The sequence below is a fragment of the Staurois parvus genome, unplaced genomic scaffold (genome assembly GCF_062004578.1).
Source record: "Staurois parvus isolate SC_StPar_1 unplaced genomic scaffold, SC_StPar_1.0 ptg000091l, whole genome shotgun sequence".
In the NCBI taxonomy this organism is placed as follows: Eukaryota; Metazoa; Chordata; class Amphibia; order Anura; family Ranidae; genus Staurois; species Staurois parvus.
In genome coordinates, this window is record NW_028317887.1 from 4,959,441 (window position 1) to 4,978,757 (window position 19,317).

The 19,317-nt window shown below is 41.4% G+C and overlaps 1 protein-coding gene across 3 annotated transcripts in view; it reads left to right on the forward strand.

The window, feature by feature from the left end:
- Window positions 1-517: 517 nt before the first annotated feature.
- Window positions 518-19,317, forward strand: part of TBC1D2 (TBC1 domain family member 2) — a 91,463-nt gene continuing 72,663 nt past the window's right edge. For all 3 annotated transcript variants that reach the window (XR_016311779.1, XM_089670584.1, XM_089670585.1), the window contains exons 1-2: window positions 518-789; window positions 8,601-9,050. Coding sequence is in view for 2 of the 3 variants with exons in the window: in XM_089670584.1 (XP_089526710.1) it covers window positions 8,637-9,050 (414 nt within the window). In the remaining variant the exon portion in view is untranslated. The remainder of the gene's footprint in view (window positions 790-8,600; window positions 9,051-19,317) is intronic.

The window sequence follows — 19,317 nt, forward strand, 5'->3', positions numbered from 1 at the left end:
ACGCAAAAAATGGCCTGGTCAGGAAGGGGAGTAAATCCTCAGGAGGGCAAGTGGGTGATTGCTGCTAGGGAAAAATATGGATCCACAGAGTGATTCATTTCTACATGCCAAGTTTGTTTTATCTGAGTGCAAGTTTATGATTTTTTTTTTCCAATACAAAATGTATTGATTAGCTCCAACAGCCTGCTTAGATTTTCTGTTTTTCTTTAATGTGACCTCCTGTTGTCACGAAGGCTGTTTTTGTTGTGGCTACACATATGCGGTAATAGTAGGCACAACAGCATTCCAGAGAAAGCTGTCAGGTGAGAATCAAAACTGAAGACGTATGTCTGTAGGTATATTTACCGTGAAAACTTTCCCTTTTTTCGTGCAAAGTGATATAAAAATCATATAACAAACCCTATCAGCATGTGAATATGCTTTCAAAATGCAAGCATGTCATGATTGCTCAATAGCAGAGGTCAACAGGCGCTGGCTTGAAGGATTGCTGAGCCCTCCCCAGACACTGGGAGGATTTCCTAAGGGAGACGTCATGGTATGTATGGCAAAATCTAGCTGTTGGGAAATAGACTGACAATGACACATAAATGAGAATATGACTGTCAGTAGCGGCACCGATTTCTGTGTGCACAGTGTCATAAGACCATCTAGAAGAAATACCAGGCGGATGGAATGTATTTGAAGAATATTATCCTGTATTAACTTGCTGAGCTGATTCACGTCTCACTGTGATCAGGAAGTCAGGAGGCTTTGTGGATCCACAAGAAGCAGCATTGCTGTGCTAACTGGGTATGTCTGCCTTGAAAGTTTAACATATTTACTCATTACCTTTATCAGGCTTGTGATTATGTATGTTGTTTGGTAGTTATTGATATTACAATTATTATTATTTATGTCAATATGTTTATTATTTGTGTTTACTGTTTTATTTATTTAGTGACAAACAGTTCTTTGGGAAAATATGTAATGCTTTGTCTTCTGTTTTCTGATAAACACTCATATTGGTGTTTACAACACTTTCTATGATGTTCATTGTTTGCTGATTAGTGTTTAAAGTGTTACTAAACAGTAAAATCAGTCTGTATATGCAGTCAAGCATGCTTGTTATACTCACTGTGGAACCTAAGGGGTTAATCATCTGCATTGTGTAAAAAGGTTGTTTGATCCTGTCTTCTCTATTCCTCCCCTTTTTCAAGTGACCACCACTTATCTCCAGACTGAACCGTAGGCATGCGCATGCTCAGTTTGATGTATATTGCTAGAGAGGTTTATTTTTTTTCTTGGGAGAGTGCATGTGATCAGCACAGAGCCAATCTGCACTGTCCAGACAGAGGGTCAGGTGTTTCACATCCTCCTAGAGCAGAAAGAAAATTCCTCCTACAAGCTAGTGCTGGGCTAGATACTGACAGAAGCCACAAGACTGCTATATACTGCTGATGAGAAAAGGTATTTAGCAGTTTATATTTACTAAAATAATTGCATTTCCTTGTTCTGTGTACTGTGGGTGACCAGATATAGTGAATGCAGGGTCCTGGGTTTAGTAACTCTTTAATCTTAGATTGTAAGCTCCAAGGAGCAGGGCCCTCCTAACCCTCTTGTATTGAACTGTATTGTTGCTGTATTGTCTCTCGTTATATTGTAAAGCGCTGAGCAAACTGTTGGAGCTATATAAATCCTGTATAATAATATTAATAATTGGTGAGTTTCATTCACCAAAAACACTCGCCCCTGTGGCCTCTTTCACATGGACGTTCTGTTTTTTTCATCAGTCCAGTCACGTTTTTTCAAAGAAAGAACAGATCAGTTTACATCTATTTTTTCATCAGTTTACATCTGTTTTTAATCAGATAACATCAGTTTTTCCATCAGTTTACATCTTTTTTCATCAGATAACATCAGGTGTTTCATCAGTTTACATCTGTTTTTAATCAGATAACATCAGTTTTTCATCAGATAACATCAGTTTTTCATCAGTTTATATCTGTTTTTCATCAGATTACATCAGTTGTTTCATCAGTTTACATCAGTTTTTAATCAGATAACAGCAGTTTTCTTCAGGTAACATCAGTTTTTCATCAGTTTACATCTGTTTTTCATCAGATGACATTCGTTTTTTCATCAGATAACATCAGTTTTTCATCAATTTACATCTTTTTTTTCTATCAGATGTCAGTATTTCATCAGTTAACATCTGTTTTTTTCATCAGATAACATCAGTTTTTCATCAGTTTACATCTGTTTTTCATCAGATAACATTAGGTTTTTCATCAGATAACATTAGGTTTTTCATCAGATAACATTAGGTTTTTCATCAGATAACATTAGGTTTTTCATCAGATAACATCAGTTTTTCATCAGTTTATATCTGTTTTTTCATCAGATAACATTAGGTTTTTCATCAGATAACATCAGTTTTTTCATCAGTTTACATCTGTTTTTCATCAGTTTATATCTGTTTTTTCATCAGATGACATTAGTTTTTTCATCAGATAACATCAGTTTTTTCATTAGTTTACATCTGTTTTTCATCAGATAACATCAGTTTTTCATCAATTTACATCTTTTTTTTATCAGATAATATCAGTATTTCATCAGTTAACATCTGTTTTTTTCATCAGATAACCTCAGTTTTTCATCAGCTTACATCTGTTTTTCGTCAGATAACATCTGTTTTTTCATCAGTTTACATCTGGTTTTTATCAGATAACATCATTTATTAAAATATTACATGCAATCAATAAAACAAGGATTGTACATAGAACAATATCGGACCTCTGAAAAGTATAAGCATGCATATGTACTCAGTACTTGGTTTGGGCCCCTTTTGAAGCATTTACTGCCTCAATGCGGCGTGGCATGGAAGCTATCAGCCTGTGGCACTGCTGAGGTGTTACGGAAGACCAGCATGCTTCAATAGCGGCCTTCAGCTCTTCTGCATTGTTCGGTCTCATGTCTCTCATCTTTCTCTTGGCAATGCCCCATAGATTCTCTATGGGGTTCAGGTCAGGCGAGTTTGCTGGCCAATCAAGCACAGTAATCCCACGGTCATTGAACCAGGTTTTGGTGCTTTTGGCAGTGTGGGCAGGTGCCAAGTCCTGCTGGAAAATGAAGTCAGCATCCCCATAAAGCTCGTCTGCGGAAGGAAGCATGAAGTGCTCCAAAATCTCCTGGTAGATGGCTGCGTTGACCCTGGACTTAATGAAGCACAGTGGACCAACACCAGCAGATGACATGGCTTCCCAAATCAACACAGACTGTGGAAACTTCACACTGGACTTCAAGCATCTTGCAGTGTGTGCCTCTCCATTCTTCCTCCATCTTCCTCTTTTCTCATCAGAAAAGAGGACTTTGGACCACTGAGCAACAAACCAGGTCTGTTTGTCTTTAGCCCTGGTAAGACGCTTCTGACGTTGTTTGTTGTTCAGGAGTGGCTTGACAAGAGGAATACGACATTTGAAGCCCATGTCCAGGATCCGTCTGTGTGTGGTGGCTCTTGATGCACTGACTCCAGCCTCAGTCCACTCCTTGTGAAAGTCCCCAACACTTTTGAATGGCCTTTTCCTGACAATCCTCTCCAGGCTGCGGTCATCCCTGCTGCTTGTGCACCTTTTTCTTCCACACTTTTCCCTTCCACATAACTTTCTAATAATGTGCTTTGATACAGCACTTTGGGAACATTTAACTTCTTTTGCAATTACCTTTTGAGGCTTTCCCTCCTTATGGAGGGTGTCAATGATTGTTTTCTGCACAACTGTCAGGTCAGCAGTCTTTCCCATGATTGTGATTCCTACTGAACCAGACTGAGACCATTAAAGGCTCAGGAACCCTTTGCAGGTGTTATGGCTTAATTAGCTGATTAGAGTGGGACACTTTGAGCCGAGAATATTGCACCTTTTCACAATATTCTAATTTTCTGAGATTGTGGATTTGGGGTTTTCATGAGCTGTAAGCCATAATCATCACAATTATGACAAATCACGGCTTGAACTATCTTGCTTTGCATGTAATGAGTCTATCTCATATATTAGTTTCACCTTTTAAGTTGCATTATTGAAATAAATGAACTTTTGCATGATTTTCTAATTTTTCGAGTTTCACCTGTATATATTCTCCCCTGCTCTCATGGAATCTCCTCCATGATTATACCCCATCCCATAGGCGGGATGAAACGTGTTGGGAGAATGGACTGGATGGAGTCTGGCCTGAGGCTGCTTTTACCATAGTTTGGTGTATGTTGCTAGAGAGTTTTTTTTTTTTGTTCTTTGGGAGGGTGCATTTGATCAGCACTGTCCAGACAGAGGGTCAGGGGTTGTGCAATCTCATAGGGCAGTGAGAGGAGAAAGAAAACTCCTCCTACAAGCTTTAACCATTACTCTTCTGGACACTAATAGAGGTCACAAGACTGTAAAAAGGTATTTAACAGTTTATATTTACTAAAATAATTGCATTTCCATGTTGTGTGTACTGTGAGAGACTAGATATAGTGAATGCATAGTCCTGGGTTTAGTAACACTTTAAGCACAAATCGGAGCAACTATGTGAATGTAGAGCTGAGGGAAGTTTAAAATCCACCTCAGCTTTAATGTGTCATATGGGAGGACTTCCCTCACTTTGCCAGATGTCACTGGTGAGTGAAGTTTACAGAGGAGAGGGGAAATTGTGATGTGTGTTACATACTATTGACCTCTGCAGACTACATTACTTACTCAGGACCGCTGCACTGTGCATTGCTTATTCCTGAGTCCTGCACTCTGCATTACTTACTCCTGACCCCTACACGCTGCATTACATACTAATGACCTCTTTACTCTGTATTACTTACTCCTGAGCACTGCACTTTCCATACTATTGACCTCTGCACTCTGTATTACTTACTCCTGACCCCTACACGCTGCATTACATACTAATGACCTCTTTACTCCGTATTACTTACTCCTGAACCCTGCACTGCGCTGTCCATACTATTGACCTCTGCACTCTGCATTACTTCTGCCTTCTGTGCTGTGCGTTGCGTATTCCTAAAACCTGCACTCTCCAATAATTACTTCTTACCATGACACTCTGCATTACATACCCTGCACGCTGAGTTACTTGGGGCCCATTCACACGAGCCTGGCTCAGTGTGGTGGTTTAGAGGCATGTGCTTTATGTTGTGTATTAGCGGTGTTAGGGCAAGCCATTCATTTGAATGGGCTGCTCAACGTACTATGATAGACCAAAAAATTGTGCATGTAGCATTGCTGGCAACGCACCACAGTGACCCCTGACCTATTCATACCTTTTAATGGAGCTTTGCTAGGTTATCTCCTTCACAAAAAGTGTATTGTACCCAGGTGATCTTTGATTTTTTTAAATGTTGTTTAGGTAAATCTCTACCTCTCAAGGATTACCTTACCCTTGAGAGATGAGTTTGAACTGCCCAGCTTTACTTTAAAAAAAACTTCCTACTGGGCAAAGTGGAGTTAAATACCTTTCTGGTTCTACTTTTCAGTCCTATTGACAGTAGTCCTAGTCATCCAACAAAGTATACTTTACATGCTTTGTTGGGTGACTATGACTAATGTCAAAAGGACTGCAAAGTAAACTCAGAAGGGTGTTTAATGCCACTTCACCCACTAAGTTTGTTTTAATGCGTTAGTATGCCATCAATTCAGAGTGCTGAGCAGCAGCTGTGACTCACGTGTACATGCGTGGGAGTGATGTTATTGCAGTCCCACCATTCAAACTCTGCTGCCAGACTCTCCGCTGTCAAAATACACTGACCGGCACTGCAGCTGATCGAAGAAGGCTTTTCAGCAGGACTGTTTGACAAAAGACGATCTCATGATCGACTTCTCTTGAACTGGGAGGGCTACACACAGATCAGAATTCAGCCTGTCCCTACTGAACTGGATGATTTTAGGCCCCTGTGTACCCAGCTTAAATCAACATGAAGATTAGATGCATCTTGAGTTTTGGACTTTTTATAGTTTTAGTTTTTTGTGAAAAAGACAATGTTGCCTGTTAAGTTCTTCCACATTTGACACCCTTTGACTAGAACATCTACTTAAAAAATGAAATTATTGGGGATAAAGGTATTTAATTTGTGGAATGTTATGGTTTCTTTTTCCAATAAAGTCTATTGCCTCCCCATTGAATGGTTTGCCTGAGTGCATATTGATAGGTGTCTTCCAGCGACATTCCATCAAGTGACTTTCTACCCTGCTTTATTTCTGTTACATTTACATTGTAGTCCCTCTCACTCTCAGCTTCCCCACCAGTCTTATACCCACCTGTCCCTTATTCATAAAGGTATCTGACTAGATCGTAGAGTTGTATCTCAAAATATTCCCAGCCCTGCCTGGGTATTGCACCATTCATTCATTCCTATAGTGCTTCCAAATACAAGCTTGTTCTCAGAAGCCTCACAGGAATGAATGGCAGAACAGAGCACATGTAAAGGGGACTACAATATTAGTGGAACTGCACCTTTGGCAAAGTTATACTTTAAAGTATACCTGTGTCCAGACTATGCACATGAACAACTTGCCCTCCAGAGGATTTGCCCCCCTTCCTGACCAAGCCATTTTTTGTGTTATGGTGCCACGTTGCTTTAACTGACAATTGCGCGGTCATGCAACGCTACACTCTAATGAAATTTAAGTCCTTTTTTCCCCACGAACAGAGATTTTTTTTAATGCTATTTGATCACCTGTGTTTTTTACTTTTTGTGCTATAAAAAAAAAAGACCGACAATATTGAGAAAAAAACAATATTTTTTACTTTTTGCTATTAAACATGTCCAGTAAAAAAAATATTTAAAAAATCTAATTTCTTCATAAATTTAGGCCAAAATGTATTCTGCTACATGTCTTAGCTGAAAAAAATCACAATACATGTAAATTAATTGACTTACGTGAAAGTTATAGCGTTTACAAATGGTGATATATATACTGGAATTTGTCATTTAAAATTTTTTTCTACTAGTATTGGCGGTGATCAGCGACTTAAAGCAGGACTGTGGCAGGCATTCTGACACTGGGGGGAATTGACTTGGTGTCACTAACATCCCCAGTGACACCAATACAGTGATCGGAGCTAATGAAAAGCACCGAAACTGTACTAATGACACTGGGCAGCAAAGGGTTAACATGTGGGGCAATCAAAGGGTTAACTGTGTGCTGTTTTACTGTGTCATTTGTGTGCTTCACTGTAAGCACAGTTCTTTGCATGGCAGTGTGCATGCAGTGTGCAGGAGTTGACAGGGGAGAGATCTGTATTGTTTACTTATACAGTAGTTCTCTCCCTCTGTCCGGTAATAATCCTCGATCAACGGGTGCCGGTGAGTAATCACCGTCCAGGACAGACAGCCGAGGCCGTGAACAGTGGCCGTGTGCCCGCACCCGGAAATGCAAAATCATATATATAAATGTGATTTTGCGCACCCGTGCCGCCCTGTAGCAGTGTTACTGCTATAGGGAGGACTGGAAGCGGTTAAAATGTGTACATATTTGGAACTAGCAGTAAAAAAAATGTAACCAAGCCCTCATTCACCTTCATAGCCATAGACATTGTGGATAAATTCATCTTCACGTTCACAACAGAGGAGGTGAAATCACCTTATTTCTCTGTAAGCAGAATCTTGGCAACCTGATCTTTATTATAAACACGCAGCAGGTACTTCTAAACGCTCGTGTTTACAGTGTAAATATGCTGGTGTACTTTGGTGCTGGGAGCTCCTGGTGCTGCGTACAGCTGTCTGTAGACATGCATAGGTGTAGGTCTTAAAGTGGCAGCTAAAGTGGTGCTTGCATACACACATAAATTCTTGAACACAGATTATCTGCGGTGAGAGACTTTTATCTGTACATACGTGCCACTTGACGCAAGTAACGGTGCATACTTGCATACTGCTGCCCAGGGGCGGACTGACCATTTGGAAACTCGGCACTGCCCGAGGGCCCGGGGTCAGTAGGGGGCCCCATGAGATGCCCCTGGTACCTTTTTCATAGGCTTTTTTGAGTTTGGGCAAGGACCCATGATCCCTTATTGCTCGGGGGCCCCATGAGTTGTCAGTCCACCCCTGCTGCTGCCTACCCATTCATGTGTATGGGTGGCTGTATACAGCAGCAGAGTCTCCCGTGCTCCAAAATACACCAGCATGTTTACATTGTAAGCAGGAATATGTCTGTGTGCATGAGCCCTAAGCTGTTAGAAACCAACTGAAATTTGATTTTTTTTTTCTTTTTTTAGGGTTTTCATGGTGCCTGAAGGCACAGAGGTCAGGAGTAGTTTGTTTTAAAGTAACTTTTATTGCTTGTTAAAAATGTAAATACTTCAATGTTCATGACCTGGGTCCAGATGCACTTTAATTACTTTTAACTGATGAATTACTAATTGCCAAGGCTTTATAACAAGGAATGTGCAACCTTTCCAGTGTCTTTTTTTTTTTCTCCATATCCTTGTAAATATATGTTTGGTTGGCAGCCATATTATTCACAACATACGCAGACAATGCTAATCGCGCCTCAGTGCTGCACAACGCTTGTTTTTTTACTTTTCTTTATATATTGGAACATCAAAGACACATTGGATTGACCACTTTTTTTTATTAATTTTAGGCAGAACAAGAATGCGCATTTAATAAACTATAAAAAATGGCTGGAAACGATCAAGCAAATGACGTTGCTGAGGATGGATTATCAGAAGTGAGAGATCAGGACACACATTTAAATGAGTACATTATACCATCCCAGGTGAAATGTGAAGGCACCCCAGACATGACACCGGAAGGTCTTTCTATATCTCCTAGCAAGGATGATGAAAAACTAAAGCCAAAACTGCTCTGTGGGTACCTTTACAAATTGGGGATGAAAGGACCTCTCAAAGCTTGGAAGTATCGATTTTTCTCCTATGATGACAAGAAGTTCCGCTTACTGTACTACAGGATGGCTTCAGATGTCTGCCCACTGGGAAGTATAGATCTTTGTGCAGCTACATTTCATTTCAGTATGGAATCAGAGGAGGGAGTGTTTGAAATTAAAACGCCATCAAAAACTTTTATCCTAAAGGTATGAATAATGTCAATGTGAACCACACAGAGGTTTTTAAATAACTTTAATTATAAAAATCATTCAGGTTAATTAAACGTATTGCGTATTATGGCAAACAGCAATGTAGAGTGCACATTATTTTGTGGCATTGCTAGAATTGTGAAAGACCTGGGGCACCCAGAAAAAGGCAAAGATGTTGCATAGCATGCCTCGGCAAATGATAGATTTGGTCACATTGCACCAACAGTGGAATTGGCTTAAAGAGGCATGGGTACATAAAACCTTATTCCACTCTTGCATATGCTACAGTCATTGTACTAATAAAATATACATGTAATGTATAATATAGCATATAGAGTGCAGGGGTCAAGCGTTTGTAATGTACAGCTCAGTGTAGAGTGCAGGGGTCAGGAGTATGTAATGCACAGAGTGTAGGGGTTAAGTGTATGTAATATACAGAGGTCAGGGGTATGTAACATACACAGTACAGATGCCTGGAGTAAGCAATGCATAGAATGCATGGGTCAGAAGTACATAATGCACAGAGTGCAGGGGTCATTAGGATGTAATGAAAAGGGGAGAGGTCAGTAGCATGTAACATACAGAGATCTGGAGTATGTAACACATGGAGTATAGGGGTCAGGAATATACCTGTCTATCCCTCAATTACAAATCCCTGCACCTCACCACCTCAGAGTTCCCCATCCCTCCATCAGCCCCCTCTCAAGCACTCACTAGAACTCATGCAGAGCAGTGCCCATGCAAAGTGAGTGCAGCTTCTCTTTGGCTGTATCATTTGATACAGTACCGCCTAGGAGCTCTCTCTGTTTTGGACAGCCACTCTGATTTGAGGTCCGGTGGGGGTGCAATATACATTGCTGCTATGGGGGAGTCCCTGTAAGGCTGCCCATACATTGATCTTTTTTTTTTAATTCAATCCATATTTATTGTGAATGTGGGGATCCTTTCTGCTGTTGTATTGTGTTCATACAGTGGGGAGCCTTCCTCGTCATCAGAATACAATGATCAGTGTTGCAAGCTATAGGTTGATGATCGTTCAGGAAAATCCCGACAGGCTGGTTGTACACAAGTCGATTGATAGATCAACTTGTGTACAATCACCTTGACCTTACATGGATAAAAATTTGGTTGGTCCCTGCTGAACTGGTAGCATTTCGATCCATGTATGGCTAGCTTAAGTTTTTCTATTCCATAAAGAAGTCACATGCAAATTGACATGAAGGCCCATCTATGATATTGATCATAAATCCATCACAACAAGCTATAAAGCTGATCCTAAGTTCAAGCAGGGGTAGTAACAAACAGTTTTATAAAAATAATAGCAGAAATTGCACATTGTCCCTAAGATATGTGCATTATGTTGGATATTAAAGGTGAAGTTCACTTATCAACATGCTTACCATTTTCAGTACATACCTTAGTTTAGACCCAGTGACCTCATCACTTCCTTTCTTTGCTACTTTATACAGTATAGGCACACCATGGTTAGTGAGAGGGACCACTGGGTTCTGTACATAGCTTCCTGAACACATCACACCACCCTGCCTCCGTACTCCTCAGAAGAGCCCTCAGCTCTGATGCAAAGAAGGCAGCTAGTGTTGGGCAAATATCAAAACTCTTGATGGGGGGATGTCAGTCTGGAGGAGTGGGCATTCCTAGGCAGGCAGTATTTGCAAACACACCATCCTAGGTAAATTACCATATTTGATGCTGAGTTTCCATGATTGAAAGAACTTAACTTAAATGCTGTGAATGAAGGGGATAGCCCATGGATAATCAGTCTAGGGAGGACATGGCTAGATGATGCTTGATGTTCCCTAACCAATAAATTAGGTAGGTTCTATCTACCTTGTTGTAACTTCTAACACACAAGGGGGGATTTACTAAAACTGTACCACACAAAATCTGGTGCAGCTGTGCATAGTAACCATAGTAAACCATCTTTCAGCGCTGATGCACTTTGAATGACAATTGCGCGGTCATGCAACACTGCACCCATATGAAAATTTTATAATTTTTTTTCACACAAAGCTTTCTTTTGGTGGTATTTAATTGCCACTGGGTTTTTTATTGTTTGCACTATAAATGAAAAAAGAGCAAAAAATTTGTTAATAAAAAAGTTTCTATTATAAAATAAAACAGGTAAGTTTTTTCTCCTTCACTGATGTTTATTGATGAGGTTGCACTGATAGGCAGCACTGATGTGCGTTGGTGAGGCTGCACTGATGGACACTGATCAGGCGGCACTGATAGGCTGCACTGATGCACCAGCACTGGTGGGAATTGATGAGGAGGCACTGATAGGAACTACTGCTGGACACTTTTGGGGCTGCACTGATAATCAGTGCCTTGATTATCAGTGCAGATGCCCTCTGTGACACTTGCCGGTTATCGGCAGTACTTTCCTCACAAAAGTGCTTTCAATAACCAGCAACTGTATTTACTTTCCGATCAGCTTTGTCATTGGACAGAGCTGATCGTGTGGTAAAAGGCCTGCTGTGATTGGCCTTTTACCTTGTCATGTGATCAGCTGTGTCTGTAGGACACCCTCCCAGAACTGGACAACCACGTTGTAGTCATAATTCGGCTATAGCCCGGTTGTCAAGTGGTTAAAGGATAAGTTCACCTTTCGTAACATGTTATATTGTTATACTGTATGTTACACCCATATTCAGGGTGTAACATGTTCTAAAAGGTCTGGCCTGCAAAAAAAAAAGTGGATTTACACCATATTTTGTGTGCTCCACTTTTACTAACTCTCCCTTTATGATGTGAGAAGTTCACAGTATGCAGTGAAACTGGAGTAAGCAATTTCAGTACAGAAGACTGCAACTGTGCAAAAAAAGGTAAAACTGAGCTCAGATTTAAAGTATAACTAAAGGCAAAACTTTTTATTTTAGTTTTGGAGAGGGATTAGAACATCTATTATGTTTTTATTGCTGTATGTTCCCCTGTTAGGGAGAATCTCCCTATTTGTTCTGTTTACCGTTATCGAAAGTGAAAGTAAAAGAAAATCCCAAATTTTGGCTTCTACCTAGAAAAGTAATAGAGAGGAAATCTTCCAATGGAGACACTGGACCTGGTGGTCCCCATGCAATTCCCTTAATTTGCAGGGATTTCCTCTCACTTCCTGTTTGGCTTTGGGGCAGGTAGTGAAGGGGGATCTCCACAATAGGGCACAGATGGCCAAAAAAAAAACCCTCTCTTGCTCTAACCAAAATGGGGAAAAACAGGTTTTGCATATAGTTCTACTTCAAGCAATTAACTTGACATTTTATGAGATGACTGGAAGTGACTGGAGTATTCAGTATTTACAGTCAAGAAGGGGAAAGGGCAGAAATGAGCGAAAGAAGAAAAACAAAATTATAAAAGGGGAAGAGCGTTTACAGCCAGAGATGTTGGTGGCAGGTGTTTTAATATAATGTTTAGTAAGCTTGGTGGTTATTTTTGGTTATATATAGTTTGAAAAAGTTGAGAGAAACCGTATTAACGCAGATACAGAGAGAGTCCCAGATATAATTGTTTATTGAGACCTTATCTTGTAGGATGACCATATGTCACTCCATGTTTCTACTAAAGCACAATTAATACATGAGAATCTCTTAACTGAAATGTGAGTAAATACCATTAGTAAAATTAAAATAAATTTTACAAAAAAAAGTCCCCAGTAGGTAGGTGGATGGGAGGGCAGGGAGTTTAGCAAACAGGTATAAATCCTTATTGCTTCTGTTCTGTAGATACTGAGATAAGGCATGCTTCTGCACTTGTTGTAAGTGGGAGTCTCATAGGAGGATCAACTTCCTGTAATCACATTATTACCTTTAGTACTTTCTTGACATTCCTGCAGCATTCTTTGAAGGAGTGCTCACCGAAAATGAAACACTCACTGCAGGAATATGGCAGGGATGGCTTTAGTTTGACCTCGTGATCTGTACAGATGTCTGGGAAAAGCAATGAGTCAAGGTAGATGAAATTATAAATCCTGTCTGCAGAGTACTATGGCCTTAAACTGGCCATAGTTGAATTTCAGCTGATTCTTGCTGGATTGGTCGAAGTGTCCGCCGTGGGTAACCCTATTGGCTACACCAAGATCAACAAAAGTAAATTTTGCTCTCAACCTTTGTTGGAGTTGAGAGGACATTTGTCAGCTGAACAGTGCCTGCATCCAATCAGATGCTGGCACCGTACGGTATTCTGAAGTTTGGCGGCCCCTGTAGTCAGAATACAATAGCCCAATAGATTCATCCATCTGTGCTATTAACCTGTGGGCTGCACTAAAAATCTGTGTGTATGGCCAGTTTTAGTTACAAGGCAATTCATTTGAATTGTTGCCGTTTTTGGAAAATTATGGCGGTCTGAAGGCTGTCAGGGTGTCTGAACTAAAGGTAGTTTGAATAATATTAAATAAAAAATGGCTTGTGTGGCAATTAAAATTATATCTCTTTTTGCAGTTTCTGACCAATCGAATTTACATATCTTTTTATATGATAGTGGGCTAAGCTTCTGAACCAAATATATGTTTACTCCTTGGGAAAGGGGAAACAAAGTTGGGTATTTCTTAAAAAGCATTTTAGTTATGTATATTCAGTTGTTGTACACATCAGTGGGAGTCCTTGAAACAAGCTGACATCTACAAGGGACAGTTGCCAACCTTTGTAAGTCACCAGTGGTACATATTTTTTAAACATATAGAGAAGAATTAGAACTTTTGTCAAGTTTTTATTGTTGTCCCTGATGGGGAGAGTTACCCACTCTATTTGTCCTGCTGACCACTGCAAGGATTTGTTTTTGTAAGGTTCTCGGAGTGCAGCTTTAAGAAGGGAGAACCTTCTCTTTGTAGAGATTTCTTCTCATATACTGTTGCTTCTTCAAAACAGAAAGTGAAGGAAAATCTCTGCAACAAGACAGCAAAAAATAAGCTGACAGGGTTTTAATTAAAAGCATTTCATTATTATTATTATTTGACAGGTACTTATATAGTGCTGACAATTTACGCAGCACTATACATATTTATTATACATTCACATCAATCCCCGCCATCAAGGAGTTTACAATCTAAGGTTCCTAATTCACATTTATACATACACATACTAGGACCAATTTAGACAGGAGCCAGTTAACCTATCAGCATGTCTTTGGAGTGTGGGAGGAAACTGGAGGAAACCCATGCAGGCACAGGGAGAACATGTAAACTCCAAGCAGGTAGAGCCATTGTTGGGATTCAAACTGACAACCCTAATGGCCACTAACACCATTGCTGGGAGTTACTAATAATCCAGTTGACACCAACAATGTGGCTTCTTTAACTCCCACTTTCTCGTCAGTGTAATCTGATGCCCTATTTTGTCTAAAACATAGCAAATCAAAGGAGGGGAGGTGCAACCCTACAAATCATATACCTTGAAGCCACACGCACGTGATTGACCATGTCAACTTTTGACAGTACCCACAAGTGTTCTGTGGGTAGCTCAATGCATTTTTAAAAACCCTTTAAGATGACCCTCATAATTTATTTTCAAATGTTGGCAACACTGGTTCTGTTGTGTGCACTTCCTATGCGCATCCCTAGTGCCAGAGCATGTGCCCCACATCTCCTGTCGTTTTTTTTTTTCAATTTTACAGTTTTAGCACTGTAGTGTCATTAACACATGCACTGTAACGCAACCGGCTTCTGTTATCAGATCTCAGATACAGCGGCACATCAGAACTGAGGAAGGGCTCCCCTAGGCTACGTGTTGGCTTTGATCCCATGACCCAGAGTGGAGGCCTTCCCCTCACAATGCACTGCCACTGTATCTGGAGTCTGGTGAGTGGAGACAGGAGGGATGAATGGGAAGGGGGGGGGGGATTTGGGAGTGACAGTAGAGCTCTGTACAGGAGAAGAGGATTTGCGGGTGAGGGGGAGAGAGATTTGTACTAGGGGCTTGGGGGCGGAGCTCAAGACTGAGTGGGTTATTTGGGGATAGGGGTGGGGGAAAATTATTGGTTGTGCACTGGCTTGTGTGTTACCTACTCCTGGGTCCGGTGTCACCCCGTGTGGTCGGTGTCAACCGGTGCAGGCCGCACCCCCCGCACCTGCCTCGGGGCACCCCTGTATATATGACATACTCTCCTGACCACTGCATGTATTATGGTATAGTTTTCGTTATATACTTTATCAAAGGGTTTAGTGCAGCCTTTTTCAACCAGGGTACCGGTTGCCTTGAAGTTTCTTCAGGAGTACTTTGGCAAAATGCCTAAAAATTGCCCAAAAATTGTATACAAGCCAGCGGGAGGATCAAGCCTGCCTTTTAGGTGCACAAGTTTTCATTATGCACCATTACAGCATTTCAGCCATTGGCATCCTAACAACCAATGACGCCATCAGTTGATACGGAGGATGTCAGTCGCCTGCACGGCATCGTTGTTTGACCCTCCTCTGCCCCTCTCTGTCATTAATGGGGTCACATTAGCTGAGTAATACAGAGAAACTGCAGGAGAAGAGAAGCACTGGAATACTCATCAGTATTCATGTGCAAGTGTATTTGTTTGGAAGAATAAATCCCCTCTAACATTGGGTGTCCTACATATGTGGATGTTGCTGCATTAGGTACAACTATTTAAATAGTTTTTTACATTTTACCATGGGGTGCTTTGAGACTGTCCATAATTTTAAAGGGTTCCTCAAGATTGTTCATAACTTTAAAGGGTGCCTTAACTGAAAAAAGGTTGAGAAACACTGGTTTAGTGTATCAACAGTTGCTGGTTGCTAAGTAGTCATTGACTATTTTATTTTTTGTTTGCTTTCTTTTATTAAAAACCGCAAACAATATAAAAGTGGAACAAGTCAAGAAACTTGATACTTATTATGAAGCATACAGTATTATTATTATTATTATACAGTATTTATAAAGCGCCAATAGTTCGCTCAGCGCTGTACATTACAATGGGGGACAGAACAATAACAATACAATACAATGCAAAACATGAGGGGATCGAGGCCTGCTCTTTTGAGCTTACAATTTAGGAGGGAGGGGATGGTGGCACAGGAGGAGAAAGCTGTGGGGGATGGAGTGGTAGGAAAAGTGGAGGAGGTCGGCAAGTTAGCAGGGGGTGGGGTAGGCTTCCCTGAAGAGGTGGGTTTTCAGGGTGCGCCTAAAGGACAGGAGAGTAGGTGATAATCTGATGGGTTGGGGCAGGGAGTTCCAGAGGATGGGTGACACCCTGGAGAAGTCCTGGAGGCGGGCATGGGAGGAGGAGACCAGGGAACTAGAGAGAAGGAGGTCTTGTGAGGAGCGGAGTGTGCGTGCTGGGTGGTACTTGGATATTAGGTCAGTGATGTAGTTCGGGGCAGTATGGTGGACAGCTTTGTACATCAGTGTTAGCATTTTGAATTTGATCCGTTGCGCAATCGGAAGCCAGTGGAGGGATTGGCAGAGGGGGGTGGCGTAAACGGAGCGGTTGGAAAGGTGAATGAGTCTGGCAGCCGTATTCAGGATCGACTGAAGCGGGGATAGCCAGCGGAGAGGCAGGCCAGTAAGGAGGGAGTTGCAGTAATCGAGTCGTGATATGATGAGGGAGTGGATGAGCTGTTTAGTGGTTTCTGGGGTTAGGAACGTGCGTATTTTGGCGATGTTGCGGAGGTGGAGTCTGCATGAGTTTGTTAAAGATTGGACTTGGGGCTGGAAGGATAGGTTGGAGTCCAGAATGACACCAAGTACTCTGGCCTGCGGGGCGGGTTTGATGGTGGCATTGTTGGACATGATGGAGAAGTCAGTGGGGGGTGGTGTGCGGGCTGGGGTATGCATAAACAGACAAAAATATCAAGTGTAACATATGACAGTAGTAATACAATAAAAATGACAAAATGTCAACATAGATCTAAATACAGAATGCGAAGTTGTCTAGCAGCCAGAAGGCTATGACATAAATCCCTTGTAAAGTCTCCTTACCAGCAAGTCTGGTTTTCCAAAGCTGTCTGTCCCTTTGTCACATTGGTATTAGAGCTCAAGTGACCAGTGACTTCTTAAATAAGCAAATTATGCATATGTGAGAGTTAGGATTTAGGTTTGATTGAAAAGAAGTGTTGATCATCCCTCTGGCAACAATATGGTAGCGCCTATAACCGCTTCTTTTTTGTTTTTTGTGAGATTACATGCATATACTATAAAGTCATGCTGGAAATTTTTTGATGAAATTTGCTAAACATAGATTTGCTTTAAAATGCAAACCATTCAGTTTAACCTCCCTAGCAGTCTGATTATGTCAGTATTTCTGTGCTCAAAGCGGTACATTTTTTGCAGGGAAATATGTATTTTTTTATTGTAGGCCTGTAATTCTTAGGAATAACTCACTGAATCTGTCCGAACAAGAGTCTAGTAAACATCCCGGGTATGATAAAATTTGAAACGTGAAATCATAAATTATAATTTAATATATAATAATAAAAAATAATAATATAATAATAATACATTTAATTTAATAATATAATCAAACCAAAAACACTGAAATTTGAAATAGAGCGCCAAGTTCGCACATCACTGAGTAAAGTCGCAAAATCGTTTTCAGTGTCTGATGATGAATTTCCCCACAAATCATTATCACTCAATTCTGCAAGTGGTTCTCGAGCTGGTCTAAAACGGCTTTTGACCTAAAGGGACGCTTTTTGGACGCCATGGACATTTCTCAGTTTCCAGGCAGAAAGAACAGTAAAAATGCAGGCAGGGCACAGGACAATGCACTAGGGACAAAATGTATGTGAAATGGTTTGATACAGTAATGTTTTACTATGTGATTTTAGTGTATTTAGTGAATGTCACTTTTTGTCATTTTCAAATTTCCCACCGTTCCGTCCCCGTACGTCCCAACGCTCGCAGGGGACGGAACCCAGAAGACAGATGCCGGCATCCGCCGGAGGACATTGCAGGGGACACTGCAGGAGGGACATCGTGGGAGCGCAGGACAAGATAAGTGACCGAAGGATCCTGGAGCAGCGCCACATGGTAAGCCCGAGTGTAGCTCGGGGTTACCGCATGTGGTACTGAAACTTTACCCCGAGCTACACTCAGGAATACCGCCAGGGAGGTTAATAAAGAAATAAAACTGACATACACCAAAAAAAAAAAACTAAAAGCAGGCATTTAGAAGTGTCTGCACATACTTTTATTGGTCTAACCTAGGATTGAAGACTTTCCGCCTGCTGCCATGTGACAGTTCTGGATCAGTCATTAGCATCATCACATGGGTGAATAGGAGTGTCACATGCTTCTCCATACCCAGAAGTGCAGCATGAATGGAGCTGTGGGGGGAGCAAAATAGAGACAAATATGTTGCTTGATTGGGAGATAGTTATAGTGGAGCTTCACCCAAAAGGGGAAGTTCCGCTTTAAGGACTGCTCCCCCGCTCCCCATTAAGGATTGACACCTTTGGTTGGCAGGGGGGAGCGGGTACCCGAATTTGACAGGTACCCGCTCCCAATTCCGGTCCGATTGCCTGTAGTCCTCCCTCCCTGTAGTCTTTTGGGACACGTGACAAGTCCTAGAAGACTACAGGACCATTCATGAAGAGCAGTGCTACTCGTGCATGCACAGTGGGTACCCAGCTGTGAAGCCACAAGCTATCACAGCCGGGTGCCACACTGAAGATGCCAGTTTCCTGGAATACAGGACGGCCAGTGAAACGGGCTGCGGGGGACACACCGAGGGACAGGTAAGTGGCTGTTTTTTAAAAGTCATCAGCTACAGTTTTTGTAGCTGCTGGCTTTTGTTTTTTGACAGGGTGAATAGAACTTCTCTTTAAAGTGTTACTAAACCCAGGACTCTGCATTCACTTTATCTGGTCTTCCACAGTACACAGAATATGGAAATGCAATTATTTTAGTAAATATAAACTGCTAAATACCTTTTTCTCATCAGCAGTTAGAGAAGTCTTGTGACTTCAGCAGAGCACTGGTTAAAGCTTGTAGGAGGAGTTTTCTTTCTGCTCTAGGAGGATGTGAAAGTCCTGGAGGATGTGAAAGTCCTGACCCTCTGTCTGGACAGTGCTGATTGGCCCTGTGCTGATCACATGCATTATCCCAAGAAAAAAAAAAAACCTCTCTAGCAATACACACCAAACTGAGCATGTGCATGTGACTACAGATTCAGTTTGTATCAGGTAACGGTGTTCATAGGGCGCTCTGCAATGGTATGACCTCCAGGAGAAAAGAATCTTGGGCATCCAGTGGAGGGAAGGGAGGCCAGATGACATAGGAGCACGCTGTGCACTGGAGCAGCTCTTCATGTG